Below are 20,937 nucleotides of genomic sequence, written 5' to 3' on the forward strand. Positions count from 1 at the left end.
AGAGATGTATATCTAGAAGTAAATCACTAAATGCACTACATTTCATGTGTGCATGAAACACACTCCCAAACATAATAAGAGAAAGCCAGGTAAAGTTTTCAAAGTAAAATCACATTCCTTTATAGCCCTGGTATTGATAAACAGAGCTAAGACCTAACACAGGAATTAACTGTTACATTCTACATTTAATATGTTATATTTTGGAAAAAAAAATTTTAAACAACACTTAAAATCATAGCAAATTGTAATTAGAATAATCTTATCACACCCCACACGATTACTGAGGAGGAACTTTAAAAAGTGATTTTCCCGAAGTCTTAGATCTGCTTAGAGGAGGAATCAAGACCAGAACCAGACCTCTTAATGTTTAGTCCTTTAAACTACGCCAACCTGTCTCCCAACTAAAACCAGATTTTACATCATATGTAAATTAGAAAAGTCCTAAGGATACTTGGGGAGGAGTAGTATATTTTTCGTCCTTTAAAGGACATTATTTTAAAATATGTTATTGACATAACTAACGGGAAAGAAAGGAGGGAGGAGGGAGGGAGGAATGGAGGGAGGAAAGGAGGGAAGGAGGCAGGGATGTCAAAACTATCTCATTTCCAGAATCCTATGAATCCTATTATACTTTCAGTTCTACTTCCACGCATAAATTTATGACAACAGAAGAATCTTTGAACCACTTCGACTTCCTCCTACTCTGAAAAAGATATTAAGAGGCAAAACCTAAAATTGACAGGGCCATTAAAACATGACAGTGAGTTTTAACAGTCCTCCCTCTAACCTGACAGTTCAGATCATTCCTCATTTCACCAGAGTCACAGAAAACTTTTCAGCTCCAAAGTCAGACTCTTATATCCTTGAAACCAGAGTTGATTTCTGGACTTATTCTAACTGAAATTCTCTCAATAAATTTCTGTCTCAATTTAACAGCACAGCATATTATATTTCTAGAATAGGCTCCATTGATGAGGAGTTGTCAGAAATAAATGAGGTAATATATACGGAAATACTCTGTACATTTAAAATTACTATAACACATGGAAGGTACTGTATTAAAAAGAACTCTATAAGTGTGCTGCTGATGTGAATACCGCCATTCTTAGTGGTAAATCATTAAATGCATTTCATTTACAATCAGGAGTGAGACAAGGATGTCTACTATCAATACTTCATTTTAACACTATAATGGAGGTTCTGGTCAGTGCAGTAAGACAAGAAAATAATTAAGGAAAAAAGAAGAATAAGAATTGGTAAAGAAGAAGCAAAACTTTCCGTATTTATACATTATATAACAAAGTGGCTGATTTAAGGTCAAGGTTTTATTGATGTTTCTTCAGTTTTGTGCAAGGTATCCAGAATGGAAACTCAGTTTTATTGCCAAGAATGTGAGGTATGATGTTAGATATTATTCTAGAAATAAAAATGATAGAACAGGTAGACCACACTCAGTGACCTTAAAAGTCATACATGGTAGGATAAAGGCCATATGGCTCAAATTGAATACAAAAAGCAAAGGAAAGTGGATGTACAAACTTGACAAGAATATTCAATTCTAAATTACTCATAAGTAGGCTCTCCTCTTTGTGATTATCACCACCATCTGAGGTTTCCCTGCATGAAGACTGGACTACTAAATCATAGTAGGTCCAGAGGAGAAGGAATTGTGTCGATTAAAAACCAAGAGGTCCACATGGTAGGAACCCAGCAAATTTTGGTTTCTCCAACATTTTCTGATATATTCATCTCTGCTCTCCTCCATTATCAAAGACTATTATAAAGTTATGTTTAGGTAGTATATATTTTAGCACAATATTAAAAGCCTTATCAACTTTTATTTACTACCTTGAATTTTGTAATGTTTTTAACGGGATTCTTTTGTTTTCCATAAAATTTAGTGCAATTTAAGCTACTCAGTAATTATAATATGTCTTAGACCTATATTTTTATGATATTCTTTACTCATAAAGAGATTTAAAACTGTTTGATCATGTTACAAAATACACATTGATAATTTTAAATGGTTACACAAGCTGTGTGAATGTATAACAAATACTTTCTAGTGAATTCAACGTTGAATTATCTGCAATATGAAAGCAAGGGGTATCAGTTACTTAAGTGTACCAACTACTTAACTTTTATCTTTGTGTTTAGTAGTGTTTCAGATATTTCCCCTCTAAAGATTACATAATGAAGCAAATACTGTTTTTACTACAGTGGAGCAAAACTGTAAGGCAGAAGCTGCAAGCACATAGAGCCTTCTGTTTTAGCCATGTGAAAAAAAGTATCTAGTATCAATTAGAGAAAAATTGAGAGAAAAGTTACTGAATGGCTGAAAATATACTAAATGCTAGGAGAAAAATGTTGTTCCATATACTATAAGCCAGATCTTTCTAAATAACTTAGAAACTATATAAATTTTGATATCTTCCTTACACAAGCCAGAGACTAATTAGCTTGTAGAATTTTAAAACTGGTGGAGGGCTTCCCTGGTGGTGCAGTGGTTAAGAATCCACCTGCTAGTGCAGGGGACTTGGGTTCGAGCCCTGCTCCGGGAAGATCCCACATGCCATGAAGCATCTAAGCCCGTGTGCCACAACTACTGGGCCTGTGCTCTAGGGCCCGCAAGCCACAACTACTGAGCCCGTGTGCTGCAACTACTGAAGCCCGTGCGCCTAGAGCCTGTGTTCCGCAACAAGAGAAGCCACGCAGTGAGAAGCACACGCACTGCAGTGAAGAGTAGCCCCCGCTCACCGCAACTAGAGAAAGCCCAACAAAGACCCAACGCAGCCAAAAATAAATAAATAAATAAATTTATTTTTTAAATAACTGGTAGAAATTTTTTTTTAATAATTAGGTTTTCCTTTCACAAGCATATAATAAATATATTATACATTTTTTTGTGGTGTTTGATGGTTTTTGGCATTTTAAAAACTAGATGACATATCACCTTCTAGAAATTAGTACACTCTCAGACTTTAAGTTAGTTATGCATTTCTAGCTCTAAATGATATATCCATATAAAAACAGATTTCTGATCAGTGTGTATGTTTATAATCCTCCAAAATGGCTACATCAAGAGAAAAGAAAAAATAAAGAAAAGAAAGACAGGAGGGCTTCCCTGGTGGCGCAGTGGTTGAGAATCTGCCTGCTAATGCAGGGGACACGGGTTCGAGCCCTGGTCTGGGAGGATCCCACATGCCGTGGAGCAACTAGACCCGTGAGCCACAACTACTGAGCCTGCGCGTCTGGAGCCTGTGCTCCGCAACAAGAGAGGCCGCGATAGTGAGAGGCCCACGCACCGCGATGAAGAGTGGCCCCCGCTTGCCACAACTAGAGAAAGCCCTTGCACAGAAACGAAGACTCAACACAGCAAAAATAAATTAATGAATTAATGTTAGATGCAGGCTTGTGACATCCTCTGTCACATAGGGGAGGACGTAAGTCAGGCACCAGCAGATAAGCAAAGCTTTCAAAAAAAAAAAAGAAGAAAAGAAAAGAAAGACAGGAGTAGGCAGAGGGCTAAAACACAAACATGCACAAAGAAGGATTTTAGGCAAAGTGTGCCATTTGCAGAATTAAACATCAATCCTACTTGGTTAGCATATGCAGGTAGTACTTTATAAGTGCCATTTAAAAAAAAACAGTAAATATTAAATGATACTGATATGTGAGTATATTTCTGACTACCTACTGGCTAATCTTTGCTACTTAATAAAAGGTTAAATTTGATTATTCAGAAACTTACTACCTAACTTGAAAATTAGCCATGGTGTTTGTTTTTTCTTCATATTATTACAAGATTTTTGGTGTCGTTCACTATTCATCAGCAATCTCTAGTGGAATGGCAGGTAAGGACAAATGTTGAGTATACCCATCACACTTTGCAGGGCATCTTAACTTTGAGGATAAAGGGCAAAACTTTATTTGATGGAAATTTTGCAATTTTGAGTCTTTGGCCTCGATTAGCATGGACAATATAAGTTAACGATATATAATGATTTGAAAAGTCATTCTTCATTTCTAATATAACTTTGAGAAATTAATAATCTGATAGCTATTCTCCACTATTAAACACAGAGCCTTTTTTATCCAAGCAACGCATATGTACTGAAAGTCAGGAAACAGTTTTCTTCCAGATCTACTAATAATGAGGGAGAAGAAAGATTTCAAAATGGGATATAAAAACTGCACAAAGATGTATGATGTGACATAACTCAGAATACATCAACAATATCAGAGAACTTGCCAGTATTCAAAAACAGGTGCCACACTGTTTCTTACTCTTGCCTACTGTCAAAAAATTGAGACAACTGCCACATTACCTTGTCAGATGAACAGAGTCATCAGGACTCCTCTGAGCCTTTACTGCAGTAGCCTGAGAGGACGTTCTGTTCCTTTCCTGTTAGCATCAAAGCCAAACTGAGGTCATACTACACCTCTTCCACCACAAGAAGGCACAGAACATGCAGCCCAAAAGTCACCCTCAGGACTCAGTACTGAGGATCTGGTAGTGTAAGTATAAAGCAGAGAACATGGCACAGTGCAAATCTAAAAATCTTTAAGATGGATTCCTAAAATATAGCCCTATATAATAAATTAGAAAATAATAAGGTGGAGGGTCCTACCTTGCAGATCTTGTACAGAGATTCCTGGCCATCTCCTCCAGTATCTTTAAAGTAATCATGTGCAGGAAATGTTCGATGAATATCTCGAGTAATAACACTCTCCTGGGCTGAGTCCTAAAAAAAAAAAAGTAGACTTGGTCATTAATTTTAAATTTCTTAATTATGAAAATTAATGTCAAAAAATTTCAAACAGCACAAAAATAGTATGCTGCCCTCTCCATAAAAAAAAAGAACAAAAAAAAAACTGCCTTCCATCCCAGACCCATAGTCCCATTCATCAGAGATAAATACTATCAACAATTTCTTTTGTGTCCTTTCATCCATCTATCTTTAGACTTGTGACTGTGTGTTTATGTGAGGGGGAGGGGAGGGAGGGAAGTTGTATACACACTTCTCCATCCTTTGCTTTTTGAAGCACAAATAGAAGAAAATTATCTGCTCTTTTCACTTAATGGGATAACTTACAGAATATTCTTGATCAGTACATGCAAATGTATTTTATTTTCTTTAATAGCAACTATTAAAAAGAATGAGGCACACCTGGATATGGACACACCATAATTTATTTAATATTTTCTTATTAATGATTTTTTTTGCATTTTTTCTATTTATATCATAAATAATATCACTAGGAACATTTTTATACATACATGTTCAAGATATATTCCTAGAGGTGGAATTGCTAGGTCAATAAATATGCATTTCCATTGTACCAACACATAATCCAAACAGTGGTAGAGTATGTGTTTCTCCGCACCTGCCCCAAACCAAATATTATTTGACTTTTTAATTTTTGACAATCTGATATGTGAAAACTCAGACCATAGTCATTTAAAAAATATTATCAATCTTTCCTCCCAATGGGTAATTACCCAACTCACTCACTTCAGAAAATAAAAAGCCCTCAAACCAACATATTAAAATGACATATGCTTTAAAGATAAATCGAGAGGTTTTTGTTTTTTGTTTTTCCAGACAGATTCAAGATCCAAAAGTTCTAAGCCTTATAAAAAATGATTAATCATTCACTTGATTTTATTTTACTTCTGTAAATGTTTTTATCTGTTTAAATGTCAAGAAAATGGGATGGGACTACTTCTACCAACCCCAATAATGAAACATTCTGCACAACTAAAGAAGCATCAATGACTATTAATGCAAATTAAAAGTATTATTTAATGTCTCGCTCCCATAAAGATTTGAACAAATCCCCTCTTTCAGTTAAAATCAAGCAAAGAAAAAAAATTTAATACATGAGTTACTTTAATAATGCTATTTCTCTTTCTCTCTCTAGCTGAGAAGTACATAAGAAGGATGTAGTTGATTAGCTCTAAGTTAAGCCAGTGCCTTCTCTTGCTGCCTTTTTCATATCAGCTGCTATATCATGCTGAGTAGTAATTAGATCTTATATCACATAGAGAAAGGATGAAAACTGAAAAGTTCCAAATTTGCTAGCAAACATCAAACATATTACAAATCAGTCCAGAAAAAATTCTGATAGCTTACCGGAATGGAATGCTAAAACCAAATAAAAATGGAACTTTCAAAAAATTACCATAACTTAAGTAAAAGGATACATAGAAAGTTTATATTTATCACAGTAAATGTAATTTCTAATGATAAAGAAAACTGGGGTGAGATAGGGGGGTTAGAATACAGTAAATAGAAAGGTAATGTATAAAGAGATATATTATGAAATGTATGGTGTATCTGGTCTATTATGGAATCTAAGTAGGGGAATCTGGTACCAGGCAGATGAATTTTCACTGCCCAGGTTTTCTCCAACAGAAGGGTGCTCTTTCCACACAGTAAGTCTCCACTTACAAACTATTTGGAAAATTACCAATGAAAATTTTACTCCTCCCAAGCTGAACTATTTTAGGGGCAAACATGTTGAATGGTTCACAGGATATCTCTTTTTGCACTTTTTGAGATGTTGAGGGAGAGAAATCATTGGACTATATTCCCTAGAAACTGCCTACTCTACTGGCATCATGCTGTGTTTAAATGGTACCAACAGCCTGATTCAGAAAAAGGGAAATTGAGCAAAAGTTTCTAGGAAGTAACTTTGTATAATACTGATTAATTTTTTTCTATGAATAATTGAATCTTCCTTGTTTGTTTTAAAAAATAAAGGGGCAAAATCAAATGAAAATAAAAATCATAAACTTTTCTGTACTTAGTAAACTTTCCTTTCCTATGATTACTTTTAAATGCTTTCTACATATGTGTGTTTCTAGAGTTTTCTTCTTACATATTGCTCTCAGTTGGCTAAGGGAATAATTTCTGGAACTTCACTTTATTAACTAAATAAGCTATTTTGCTACATTATTCACTGATCCCTTTCATATTAGTGAAAGTTAAGAGGTACACTAGAGTCTTACAAATAGACCAATATGAATGAAATGGCACACTAGATTAGAGAAAATAACTGTGTTTTCAAAGCAAAAGCTAAAGTTAACCATCTCCCAATTACCCATACTGCTGAGAATAGGAAGAGTATATATTCAGGAAGCCACATCTAATCCCCCAAATTTACTCACTCAATCATTAAAGTATTTGAGTCAGGGAGTCACTAAACCTAACATTGTAAAAGGAAGACAAAATCATTTTTCTCTTCAATATTCATTCCTTTTTTCTTTTTTAAAGACTTATTCCAATGATAGCTGTCAACTTTTACAAGAAATAAAATGAACAGAAAAGGACAAAAAAGAAGCCAAATAATTCGCCATCCAAATATCTGGAGTTAAAAAGTTTCATGGGAAAACCTTTTATAAAATATAGCTAAAAACATTTTATAGCACAACCAAAACTGATACGAGGTCATTTTCTTGGAAGGTCCCCACAAGCAGTCTCCTTAAGTCCTGACAATTATCCTCAGAATGAGAAGAGGGAAGAATTCACTCTTTCATGGACAGCTAATTCACCAATATCTAGAGACTCACAACTTCACCCACGATTTACTTCCCATTAGATGCGTCTCCCATTCTGATCCTCAGTCCAATATGGTGGTTTAGTGGCTCTGGAGCCAGACAAACTCATTGGTTCGATTTCCGGCTACTCCACTTAACACCTATAGGATCTCAGACAAGTTATTTAATCTCATTAAACTCAGTTTCTTCATCTGTAAAATGGGATGGTAATACCAAATTCATGTTGTTTAGAATAAGATAACGTGTGTAAAGTGCTTAGCACACTGCCTAGTATAAATTGAATACTCATTAAATAAATAAATAAAAATTATTATTCACCTTTTATTTTTTTTACATCTTTATTGGAGTATAATTGCTTTACAATGGTGTTAGTTTCTGCTTTATAACAAAGTGAATCAGTTATACATATACATATGTTCCCATATAGGTCTGTGTCTTTATTCCTGTCTTACCCCTAGGTTCTTCATGACATTTTTTTTTTCTTAAATTCCATATGTATGTGTTAGCATATGGTATTTGTCTTTCTCTTTCTGACTTACTTCACTCTGTATGACAGACTCTAGGTCCATCCACCTCATTATAAATAGCTCAATTTCGTTTCTTTTTATGGCTGAGTAATATTGCATTGTGCCACATCTTCTTTATCCATTCATACGATGATAGACACTTAGGTTGTTTCCATCTCCCGGCTATTGTAAATAGAGCTGCAATGAACATTTTGGTACATGACTCTTTTTGAATTATGGTTTTCTCAGGGTATATGCCCAGCAGAGGGATTGCTGGGTCGTATGGTAGTTCTATTTGTAGTTTTTTAAGGAACCTCCATACTGTTCTCCATAGTGGCTGAACCAATTCACATTCCCACCAGTAGTGTAAGAGTGTTCCCTCTTCTCCACACCCTCTCCAGCATTTATCGTTTCTAGATTTTTTGATGATGGCCATTCTGACTGGTGTGAGATGATATCTCATTGTAGTTTTGATTTGCATTTCTCTAATGATTAATGATGTTGAGCATTCTTTCATGTGTTTGTTGGCAGTCTGTATATCTTCTTTGGAGAAATATCTATTTAGGTCTTCTGCCCATTTTTGGATTGGGTTTTTTTGTTGTTGCTGTTATTGAGCTGCATGAGCTGCTTGTAAATTTTGGAGATTAATCCTTTGTCAGTTGCTTCATTTGCAAATATTTTCTCCCATTCTGAGGGTTGTCTTTTCGTCATGTTTATGGTTTCCTTTGCTGTGCAAAAGCTTTGAAGTTTCATTAGGTCCCATTTGTTTATTTTTGTTTTTATTTCCATTTCTCTAGGAGGTGGGTCAAAAAGGATCTTGCTGTGATTTATGTCATAGAGTGTTCTGCCTATGTTTTCCTCTAAGAATTTGATAGTTTCTGGCCTTACATTTAGGTCTTTAATCCATTTTGAGCTTATTTTTGTGTATGGTGTTAGGGAGTGATCTAATCTCATACTTTTACATGTACCTGTCCAGTTTTCTGAGCACCACTTATTGAAGAGGCTGTCCTTTCTCCACTGTACATTCCTGCCTCCTTTATCAAAGATAAGGTGACCATATGTGCGTGGGTTTATCTCTGGGCTTTCTATCCTGTTCCATTGATCTATATTTCTGTTTTTGTGCCAGTACCGTACTATCTTGATTACTGTAGCTTTGTAGTATAGTCTGAAGTCAGGGAGCCTGATTCCTCCAGCTCCGTTTTTCGTTCTCAAGATTGCTTTGGCTATTCGGGGCCTTTTGTGTCTCCATACAAATTGTGAACTTTTTTGTTCTAGTTCTATGAAAAATGCCAGCGGTAGCTTGCTAGGGATTGCATTGAATCTGTAGATTGCTTTGGGTTGTAGAGTCATTTTCACAATGTTGATTCTTCCAATCCAAGAACATGGTATATCTCTCCATCTATTTGTATCATCTTTAATTTCTTTCATCAGTGTCTTATAATTTTCTGCATACAGGTCTTTTGTCTCCTTAGGTAGGTTTATTCCTAGATATTTTAATTAAGAAGCACATTTAATTGTTTAAAAATTTTGGTGAATGTATATTTTAGACATCCATCTGTATTTCTACACTTTAAATAATGAAATAAACCACTGTTTTTCTTTGGATATCATGAACATTATGATTATGAAACCAATACCCTTTGAGCTTTCAGCATGATGATATATTAATGCATACACTCCCTCTTCTGAATTTTATATCATGTATCTTATGTGTCTGAAATTATCCTTGTTTCTATTAATCCATGAAAAAAAGCAAAAGTGAACAATTATTTGGATAAATTGATGTTTTCATCAACTGATATACACTCTGGTCCCAGCCTTGCATATATTCATGCAAGAAAGGAAGATGTACACAAATATACCCAGAAAAAAACACTGGGAAGGACAGGGTATGATAAAAGCTAAATTTGTCAGAACAGCTACCATTTTCATTCATTACTTTAGAATTCAGCTTCTGAGGATCAGAGAAGGGTTGAAGTCATGGTTAGGGACAGAACAAATGCCACTGTCACTATTGCATGGCTCCCTTCTGGACCATCACCATCAAGAAAGTAACTATGGGCAAAGTCCTTGAGATCACCTTCTATCCTGCCTAAGGAGGCATCAGGTTGGGCCACATATAAAAGCTGACCAGAAGCAGGCAGTAGCAGTGAGAGGTTTAGAAGAAAGTCTTTAAAGTTGAGTTTTATCACCCACCCAGACACACACCCCTGACACTACCATCACGTAGAAATGAAATTTCTATTTAGTTTATCTTTCAAGGATTTTCTTTAATTTCCAAACTGTTAAGTCATAAGTCAAAACTTATCTTAAAAAATACATCAATCCCTAGTGTGATAAAATCCATGGCCCAACAGAAGATATAATTCAGCTTGCTGAAGATCAGTTTAAAACCAACTCTAAGAGGTATGATAAGTATCTCGATTAACTTTTGATCATTTTAAGTGGAGACAATTTATAGCCTGTTATCAAGAGTATTACATGAGCTGTTCTTCCAGTATAATGTATATACCCTGACATCTTTGTAATCCTCTTAATTCCTATTTGAAGAGACTCATCACTTACTTGCCATGAGAAAGAAATGAATACAGCATTGAAGTGTCAACAAGTATTAGGAAGACAGGTTTGGATGACCATACCTTATTATTTCTTAGGAAACAATTTCTAGGCTGTCAACAACTGGAAAGGTATTTCAATGAGGATGAGTGTTTTTACATGTGACCTTAGCACCAGATGAAGTATAAAAGTAATGTCCTAATAAACAAACTCCTTTGGCTGTACCCTGATTTGCCACATTTTTACAACAATGACAGCATCTTTTCTTATTAATGCCTATTTTCAAATCCAAACTATAACTGCATTTTCACTTTTCATCTACTATAAAATCATTTCAACTTTGTAAGTACCATGTCAACTTGTTAATGTCATTAGAAATGCCAATGGAGACCATGCGCAGCCACAATCAGTCAGCAGATAAATGATTCAGAGCTTTAAAAAAACTTGACCTTAAAACGTGTCTGCTATTCTTACTCCACAGGGATCCTCCTTTAGTTCTATGTTGGAGCTAGATCTATGGTAAAACATCACAAACTAGTCAAGTTACATGTCCCTGAAAGCAGATGGGTTTGCAGTGGTGGGTCTGATTTATTTGCCTTGATGTTTGCCAAAAATCCAAAGAGGCAGAGATGAAAGGAGAAAACATAAAAGTTCATTCTAGTTTCAAACATGCTACTAAAATCACGAGCTAGAAACAGTAACACAAAAAGGTTGGATCATTGCCAGCCTTCTTTCCTTGAATATGGGGGGCAAATCTCAGCATAAGCAGGGTAATATGGAAGCAAAGAAATAAATGACAACTAAATCATATTGTTAGCAAGCTGCTGCCTGGGCATTGTACACATGTGCTGCCAAATGTCTCAGAATCAAAGCCTGACACAAAGGTCAAAAATATAAGCCATATTCTGCCTTCACCTAGAAAGAAATCTCTTAGCGGGGAGTAGCAACAATGAGAACAAAGGGCAGAGGGGAACAGAAGAGAGAGGAGAGGAAGTAGTGTCTTCATAAGACCAGTCAATATTCATGATGAATACCTTAATCCTGAAGTAAGTGCTGGGACTGCAGTGGGAAGTATGTGAATAGAATAAAGCAATTCTTTGGAACTAGAAGACTAAGAAGCATTGCAGCCTATGAGCACAGCCTGGATTTCCCAGAGATCCTATGGAATCTAGGTCAGACACCTCTCAATGATGAATATGTGGGGTTAGACTCCAAATGCATCTATAGCCATATTTGGATATGTCCTCATTCCCAGGGTTGCTGACCACTCATTCTCCCAAAATAAAGGTTCAACTGGAGTACTTGACAGTCTTGGAAACTCGTATCAACAGGCAATGATAAACTCTGCAACTCCTGTTAAAATGAAGCAGAATAACTGAACTCCATGCTATTATTTTCCAAAGTTAGATGTATTTCTGATTTTGCATTATTTTAAAATTATTAATTATAATTTTTATCAAAACAGCCCTTTAAACCCTTTTAAAATAAATAAAAAATTTAAGTGCTACATATTTACTAACCATTGTGTAAAAATAACACTCTTTCATTTTTTCCACAAAACTTTAAAGAATGCTTCTGATGACCAGCATTTGATAAACATGCCTATTTTTGCCTAATCATTACATTTTATAATTTTATTAACTTTGGCCATGTATACACTAGTTACTGCTTTTATAGGTTTAATATTTTTTTAATAATTTATAAAACATTCTACCATTCCTTCAATCATTTTAGATGCTTCTGTTTGAAACTCTTTGAGCTCAATTAACCTTCTTGAATTGAATGACATAAAAATTGAGTGTACATAAAAAATTAAGCTTTCTATTTGCTGCATAGTTCAAATTTGTTCACGTATTCAACACATACTTTTCAGAGTACCTACTAAGAATCAGACACTATTTTAGGTGCAGAGGATATAATTGTTAGCAAGCCAATGTCCCTCCCCTATGGACTTTATGTTCTAGTAGTTGAGGAAAAAGACATAAAAAGCATGCATATAATATTGGTTAGTGAAACGTACTATAAAAAAATAAAACGATAAAGATATAGTGAGGAATAGAATGATATTTCAGGTAGAGTGGGTTTGCTTCTCTCAGTTACTGTTCAAATATTTAGAGAAAAAGCATTATAGGCAAAGGTTCGGAAAGCATGTGCAAAAGCCCTGAGGTGGGAGCAGTATGGCAATACTTCTCTAGACATTTTCCAGCATTTTGCTGACCTTTATGTTTGCAGATGCCTTCAATGAATTGCTAAAAATAACTCTGACACTCTCTTGGATTAACACGGTTACCTCAGAAATTTGTTAGTATAAATTAGATTATTTTTACAAGATGTTTTAGCTCTTATATTTGAACAATGTGTTCCTAGTTGCACCTGTCTGTATGAAAGCTTACTATTCAAATACTTATCTAACACTTACTATGTGCAAGACATTGTACTAGGATCTACAGGATCAAAAAGGCATGAGATATAGTCCATAATGTTCCTAACTTGCAAGAGGTTAAGATCTACTTGTAAAGACAAAATATCAATGGAAGGAACCATATGCTAACAGCCAAATAAATGATATATGAGTAACGTTAGCTACAGGAATTCAGTAAAGAAAGTGACTATCGAAAGGTTCAAGTGGTGAAAGTGGGCTTCCGCAGGAGATGGGGCCTGGGCTGAGCACTGTAGACAAGATGGGCTCAACAAAATTGAAAGATCTCAAGAGAATACAAGTGTGGTGTGAGCAGAGGCTCCAAAGCAGGGAAGAACTTGGCATGCCCAGGAAATATGATTCTAATTGACTATAGAAGGAAATTTATAAAGGGCAAGTTGAGTGGGATCTAGAATATGGAAATGTAATCTTGAATGAAGACGTTTTAATCCTGCAGACAACAAGGAGTCATTTCATCTGCCATGGTCTTTGTAGTCAGATTTGTGAACTATTGTTTCAGTTGGGCCTCATCTGCTTTTATTATCTGAAAGAATTGTGTGTAGTGAAGAATCAGCCTTACCCAAAAAGAGAACTGGCCTTTGCCATTGGCTTCTAGGAGGTGATCTCTAGGCCCTTGCAAGTGTAATAGGAGGTCTTTGTTTGCCTGTGGGTCTTGACCACTCAACAGCCTAACAATGTGACTTACCATGGGGCTTCGGGGCATGCAGTATTGTTCTACCTATGGAGAGGCTGGAGACTAAAGGTTAGTCATGTGAGCAGTACATGAATAAGCCCCTGTGAAAACTCTGGACAAGACTCAAGTGAGCTTCCCTATCTGGCAATACTCCACGCATATCGTCACACACTGATGTCAGGAAAGCTACATTGTCCATGACTCCGTGGGGAAAGGACAAAGGAAGAGCCATGCTTGGTACTTCTCCTGGACTCTGTCCAATGTGCTTCATCCCCTGGCAAGCATTAATCTGTATCCTGCAGCTGTAATACAATGTCACCATGAGTATTACAGCTTTCACTGAGTTCTGGGAGTGCTTCTAGTGAATTACTGAACCTGAGGGTGATTTTGGTAACAACTTGACACAACTAGTGTTAGAAGTAAGGGCAATCTTGTGTGGGCTATGCTCCCTCTCTAACTTTGAAATTGGTTAAATTCTAACAAGTTGGCCATCAACAAATATGAAGTTTTTCATTGTGGTATTCCCACCAGTAAATTTTCTCTATTCAAAGATATGTATCATTGCCTGCCTTTTCATCTGTCTTTGACAAAATACTATTCACAATAAAATAGTCCTCCAAAACCATGTTAATTCAGATGACCTTTTAATGTAGAACCTCAAACGTTAAAAATGTTGGACCACTATTGATCATTGGCCATCTGTTCAATGAGCTCCTCAAAAATCTATATGTAATCAGTAAAGACCATTAAATTAAAAGTAGGTCACACAACTGCTGATATGACCCTCTAATTAACTTGCATAAAGGATCATCTGGAACCTCAAAGGAGAGTGAGTGTAAGTAAACAATAACTACACCCCCAAGTAAATGAAGTTACTCTATACTGGGATGTGGGTTTTGAAAAATCCAATTAATTTTTATATCAAGTCAGGTTACATAAAATTGCCATTTTACTCCTTTTTGTAACAGTACATGTTTCCATTAATATAAGTTTTTACTCACATAGGAGTAGGAGATGCACTGATCACCACAAGAACAATAACAAAAGAAATAGGAAGGGCTAAGAACAGAAGGATTTGTTCCTGAGAGACTATAATAGTTCTAGTTCTCAATTATAAAGGTCATTTCAATAAATTAAATATTCTAATTTAATACAGAAAGTGTACAATAAGGTATTTTTTGTTTTTTTTCAACTTTCTTTTCTGATACTCTACTTTGTTCATAATTCTCTAACCAAGAGGGTCAATTTCTGTTTCTCCAACAGACTTCTCTGGAAGTAGTAGCAATCTTTTTGCAAGAGGGCACATTTGAAATCTGATTAATCCTTTTTGGAATAAAGCCAAATAATGAGGAGAAACCTAAAGATTTTTATTCTGCACTGTTTTTCTCTATATGGACTCAGAAATGAGCATTACTATTCTAAGACTTAGAGGATCTAGGTAAATATATTCCAGCTCCTTGACACAGTATATTCCTTTTTTAGTTTCTTTGCTGATTCCTCCTCTGCCTACTCCTTATCTGATGGTGTTACATCCTTAGCATTGTTCTGTGCTCGCTCTTCATGCTCTCCCCAGGAAATCACATCCACTCCTGTAACTTCAACTACCATCTGTCTTCTCTCTCCTAGATCTTTACTAAAGTAGATGCCAAACCTTACTGATTATCAGAATCATCTGAAAATTTATTTCTGAACCCAGATTTCACCTAGATTTAATCTACCAATTCTCTATAGTACTTCCAGGCAATCTGTATTTTTAACAAAGATCTATGCAGCCTTGAGTAAAAGTCCACAAATTGTTATTTGGGAACTACTGGTCTAACAGACCTATCACTCCACATCTAAAACTTAACGAGTCAAAAATTCAATTCAGAATTTCCTATATTCTAATTCTCAGCAGAGTGAACTTCCATGTCTGAGCTGACATACAAAGAGTTATTCTAGGAGTCTTCTCCCTTTTCCTCTCTTAATCAATTTGTCCTTTGGTCTTCTACTCTGCTGTTTTAATTAACTGGTACCCGTGTCTAAATATCCCCACTTGATTGCCACCCTCAGGTAGACTACAATCAGTTCTTATTTATCTTTGTTTTCCTCACAGCCTGAGACTTTAGTATGTGCTTCATAAATGGGAGCTGAATAAATCAGAATAAGTGAAGCAGGCATGGGAAATATGTATGTATTCCCTATGATGAAGAGACTCAAGTTTTATAATTTTTACTTTGAGTTTTCAATTCTGTTCTAACCTTATTTAGTCAATAACAGTGACAAAAGGAAATAATTTGCACCAAAACCAAAGATGATGACAAGGAGTCATAGATTTCCAAATCAAAATTTCACAGCAAAATGCATACCAAAATCTTCTTGCTCCTAATACCAAAGAAGACACATGAAAATAATTACAGACATTATATAAACTACAAAAAATCAAAATGGATCTCTATCTTAAAATAGAAATTAGAAATTCTACCACTATTGGAATTGCCAAAAATCATCATTACAAAAAGCTGTTTGGAGTTTTCTCACTGAATTTGACGTCATTTTATATGAAAAGCCATAAAAGATAAAGACACACTCAAGTGCTGCATTTTTAAAAAAATTAGTCTTTTTACTTTAAAAGTGAGAGAGACGAATCACATAATTAACGTGTTTAAAACACTGCTAGAAGCAAATTACATTAAATACGATTTTTTTAGAAATCTGAAGTATCTTTCATAGCGTACATGTTAACTCTTTCTCAATAAAACAGCTCGAAGTAGGGGCTTCCCTGGTGGTGCAGTGGTTGAGAGTCCGCCTGCCGATGCAGGGGACACGGGTTCGTGCCCCGGTCTGGGAAGATCCCACATGCTGCGGAGCGGCTGGGCCCGTGAGCCATGGCCACTGAGCCTGCGCGTCCGGAGCCTGTGCTCCGCAACGGGAGAGACCACAGCAGTGAGAGGCCCGCGTACCTCAAAAAAAAAAAAAAAAAGCTTCAAGTAGTAGATTGAGATCAAGGTTAGGTAAGAATCAGGAAATTTTTTCCTATTCATTGTACCTCTGGATTATAGTACTTAATAGGTTAAGGTTCTTTATTAGTCTTAATACCATATTAAATCAAAGGAAGATACAGATGGTACATAGGTACAATTTATAAGTAGTTCACAATATGAAAATAACTAATATTACTGCTCAGAGAAACCAAGCATTATTTAGGTCAGCTAGGACATATGTCCTTTTCTGGCACCATCACCATAGTTCAGGATATTATCACTTTAGGCTTAGGCTCTTTCAATGGCCTCTAAATCGTCCCAGAGATTTTCTCTCTTTCAATCAGTCTGCACAGTACTTTCAGGTTAATCTACCTAAAACACTGTTTTGTTGTTGTTGCTGTTGTTTTTCTACAGTATCACAAATGTTTTACTATTATTTTTGGTAATACATAGTTTTTTTTAATTGAAGTATAGTTGATTTACAATGTTGTATTAGTTTCAGGCTTATAGCAAAGTGATTCAGTTATACAAATATATATATATTCTTTTTCAGGTTCTTTTCTATTATAGGTTATTAATAGATATTGAACATAGTCCCCTGTGCAAGGATAGTAGCTCCTTGTTGTTTAACTATTTTACATATTTTAGTGATAAATCAATGTTTTGCTCCTGGGTAGCATTCAAATCCATCTACAGTATGGTCCCACCTGCTATCCTCAAATAGAAAAAAATCCTTATCCATTCCATCTGAATCACATCCCATTCCACATAGTTTCACTGTTCTTTCAAATTTTAATGTTTTTGTGCACTTTCCTCTGTCTTGGATGACCCTACTTCCCACATTTTCCCCTACTGAAATCCTGTCCATTTATAAAGGCTCATATCAGACTTCTTCCATGGTAAGGTCCTAATGATCCAAAGTGAGAAGAGTATCTTCTTCCTTTATGCTCTTATGATACCAACTTGTATATACTTAGATAAAACTTACTATATATTGCCTTGGGGTAAGACATATTTTACCTCCACTAAGCTCCTGGCTCCTAGAGATGGTGTCTTATAATAACTCATGTAGTACCCTATGTAGTAGGAGCTAAACAAAAATACTTGTGGAATAAGTGATTCTATGAAAGGAGAAAATGGTCAACCAAAGCAGAAAGGCAGAGAATAAAGGAAGAGCTTGTGTTTCTAGTTAAGTAAAGGGTAGGTCATGCCCCACACTGAGCCACAAATGAAAGCTAGGTTGGGGCAAATTTTCTGTGCTTGGTCACTCACATCTGCCTTGTGAAATGCTTTGAGCAGGCTCCTTGGGGACAAGGATTATAAAAACCATCATAAGGCAGAATGTTATCTGCCATAGCCAATGCCACGGTTAACATTTTTCACCCACAAAAAACATAGTCTCATTGTTCAAAACCCTGCTTTGCCAGGGGATACTTGGAGATAACTTTGGAGCAAGTTATCACATTTTAGTTCATAATGCTAACTGCCTGACATACAGAAAAGAATCAAAGAAGCCTTTACACAGATTTATCACGATCATCAGAAAGCACACATTTTACCTAAATCTATCTTCAACCTAGCATAGGCTGAAATGCTTTATGAAGATGATGTAATGCTGCAATTATCTAAGGAGCCACTGAAAGCAGCGCTCTTCCAAGTTGGTATTTCATGCTATAGCTGTGATAACGTGTTCAAAATCACAATAGTAAATAACACAGCCCTGAAACACGATAGCATGAGCCAGAAAACCTGCCACAAACATAGCAAATCTGAGAGCCACAGAGAGGGGAAAGGATTTTGATTCTTTAAACAACAAAGATATAGCACTCTGACCCAGAGTATCAGTCAAGAGGACACCTCTGCTTTTGCCACTAGAGGAATACCTGCAACTCCTAAAAGTAAGGAAAGAGATGGAGATGGGATGGGCTAAGTGAGGCAAAAAAAAGTGCTCTGGCTTTAACCCTGAACGCAGGTATCGCAATACCACTATGCCATTACCCCTAGGGAGATCAAGGCCATGTGGGCAAAGTTGCGGGGGCGGGGGGGAATGACATTGGAGGGGAGGAGGGCTCAACAATATTTCATGAGTAGAATTTCTGACTTGTTAGCTTTTTGTTTGCATTTTACTGAACGATTTAAGTAGGGCAACTACTACAAAAATCAGTGCCCTATAAAGAAAATGTATTCAATTCAAGGTGCTCAGCTACAATGTGAGCTTTAGTTGTCTTAAAATTTCATAATTCCTCAAGGGTCAGAAACTACTGTGCTTTGCCCCAGCTTTAGGGTTCCCAGATAAAATACACGATGCCCAGTTCAACTGCATGGGATTTAATATTGCATAGGACTTACTTGTTTATATTAAAAAATTATTTTTTTGTTTATCTGAAATTTGAATTTAAGTAGGTGTGCTGTATTTTTATTTTTGCTAAATTGGGCAGTCTTATCAGATTACTATTATCACAGTATAGGGAAAATCAATTCCTGAGTACTCTTTTTTTTTTTTTTTTTTTTTTTTCTGAGTACTCTTCATATATCATTTTGTTCAAGTTGCTTTTAAACACTTGGTCTAAAAGGTACCATATTTGATATAAACTAGTCACATTTGACTTCTCAAGAAAGCTGTGTTAAATTTACTTAAAAATTGAGCAAATATTATTTAAAAGCCACAGAAACTGTTTTGAATAGAATCAGAAAGATCTGTTCTAAACTACAAAAGACTGAGAGGAAAATGAGGACATCTAGATAACAATGGACAGACACCATTATTAGTAAGAATACCAAGCCTGTGAGGCACAGAAGAACTGAATTGATGACCTGGAAAATAAGATCAAATTAAGATATAGCTGAGGTCCCTGCAGACATGAAGGCAGGGAACAGATAAAGATTCCTCCCAGTGAATAGAAGACAAAGATGCTGAGAATGTTTACTTAGTCAACATTGTCTCTCCTCTGTTCAAATGCCAAATAAAGACCAATCAATTAACATATGAAAAGCTTTTCTGGTCTAAGAAGAAAGTGGCTTCAAAATTAGCAGAATGACATAAAACTACACTGAGTTTTTAGTACTGTACTATGCTTTATCAAAGGACGACTTATTGCCCTGGTATTTACATTGCAAATATTGATATGAAGAAGTATTAAGGCACAACTTGAAAGACTTGGTGGGTATGATGGCCTGGGGACAAGCAACCTTCACATACAACTCCAATCCAGGAAAAATTAAAATTTATGGGTTGCATATTTTAAATGATCTTTTAATTAAAAAGTTGAAGTAAATAAATATTAGAAGCCATTTCTTAAATATTCTTATTTCTCTGAATGGTTTTAAAATTCCTAATTGAAATTTCATAGACCAAGTAACTATAGTGTCTGATTATAATATATACCTTTGAACCAATTGTTAGTCTTTGATTATATTGTAAATTAATTGAAAAATGTAATTTTTCTTCTCATATACTCATTAAAAGAGAATTTCTAATTGAAAACAATTTAAACAGAAACTTCTTTAATAAAACACACACACACAAGTCCACTTCCTTTGAAACAATTTTCATCAGCTACTTTTATCTTTTTGGCTGCAACCAACTAACCAGCAGGAGTTTAGCTCCCAAGGCTCAGAGACTGACAGCCTGCCATCCCAGCCCCTACCAGCCCCTAATGGGGCTGGACTCACTAAGGCTTTGACAGTCTCTGAAGGTAAACCACACAGACTGTGACTAGGTGAGACAGGGGCACTGAAAAATGCACAATTATCTTGGAAGTAGTTGATATTTCAATCAAAACCAAAACCCCTGAGACAGTCAAAATGGGAAAAATCTGAACTTTGCTGAACTTCCTTAAAATTGCTTCACAGAATATCCTCAGCAAATCCATTGCCTCTGGGCCTAGTATTCCCACCCCATCCAACAAGACCATCTGTCCTCACCTCTAATTGAGCAAACTTGACTGATTTTCTTTTATGTGCCCTACCTGTCCAGTAAATTGCCAAATACTCCTTCAAGCAGGAGTAGGGAGGTGTACAGGATCCAAAAATATATATATTGGGCAAAATTTAGCCCTCTCTGGGTAGAGAGAGTCCTGAAATTAGTTAAGGGGCCATAATTCATAGCTAGGCTGGGTGATGTGGCTGAAGTATTGGTCTAGAATCAATGCTGTCCAAAAGAAGTACAACACAAGTCACAAATGCAAGCCACATATGTAATGTAAAAATTTTGTGCAGCCACATTAAAAGAGTAA

The 20,937-nt window shown here is 35.8% G+C and overlaps 1 protein-coding gene across 10 annotated transcripts in view; it reads right to left on the minus strand.

Annotated features, from left to right (window-relative positions):
• RABGAP1L (RAB GTPase activating protein 1 like) overlaps window positions 1-20,937 on the minus strand; it is a 684,401-nt gene that overhangs the window by 283,329 nt on the left and 380,135 nt on the right. For 9 of the 10 annotated variants that reach the window (XR_007479508.1, XM_033428113.2, XM_033428114.2 and 6 more), the window contains one exon: window positions 4,632-4,745. The exons of the other annotated variant lie outside the window; for it this stretch is intronic. Coding sequence is in view for 8 of the 9 variants with exons in the window: in XM_033428113.2 (XP_033284004.1) it covers window positions 4,632-4,745 (114 nt within the window). In the remaining variant the exon portion in view is untranslated. The remainder of the gene's footprint in view (window positions 1-4,631; window positions 4,746-20,937) is intronic. 10 annotated transcript variants of the gene reach the window in all.

Source organism: Orcinus orca, chromosome 1, assembly GCF_937001465.1.
Source record: "Orcinus orca chromosome 1, mOrcOrc1.1, whole genome shotgun sequence".
Classification (NCBI taxonomy): Eukaryota; Metazoa; Chordata; class Mammalia; order Artiodactyla; family Delphinidae; genus Orcinus; species Orcinus orca.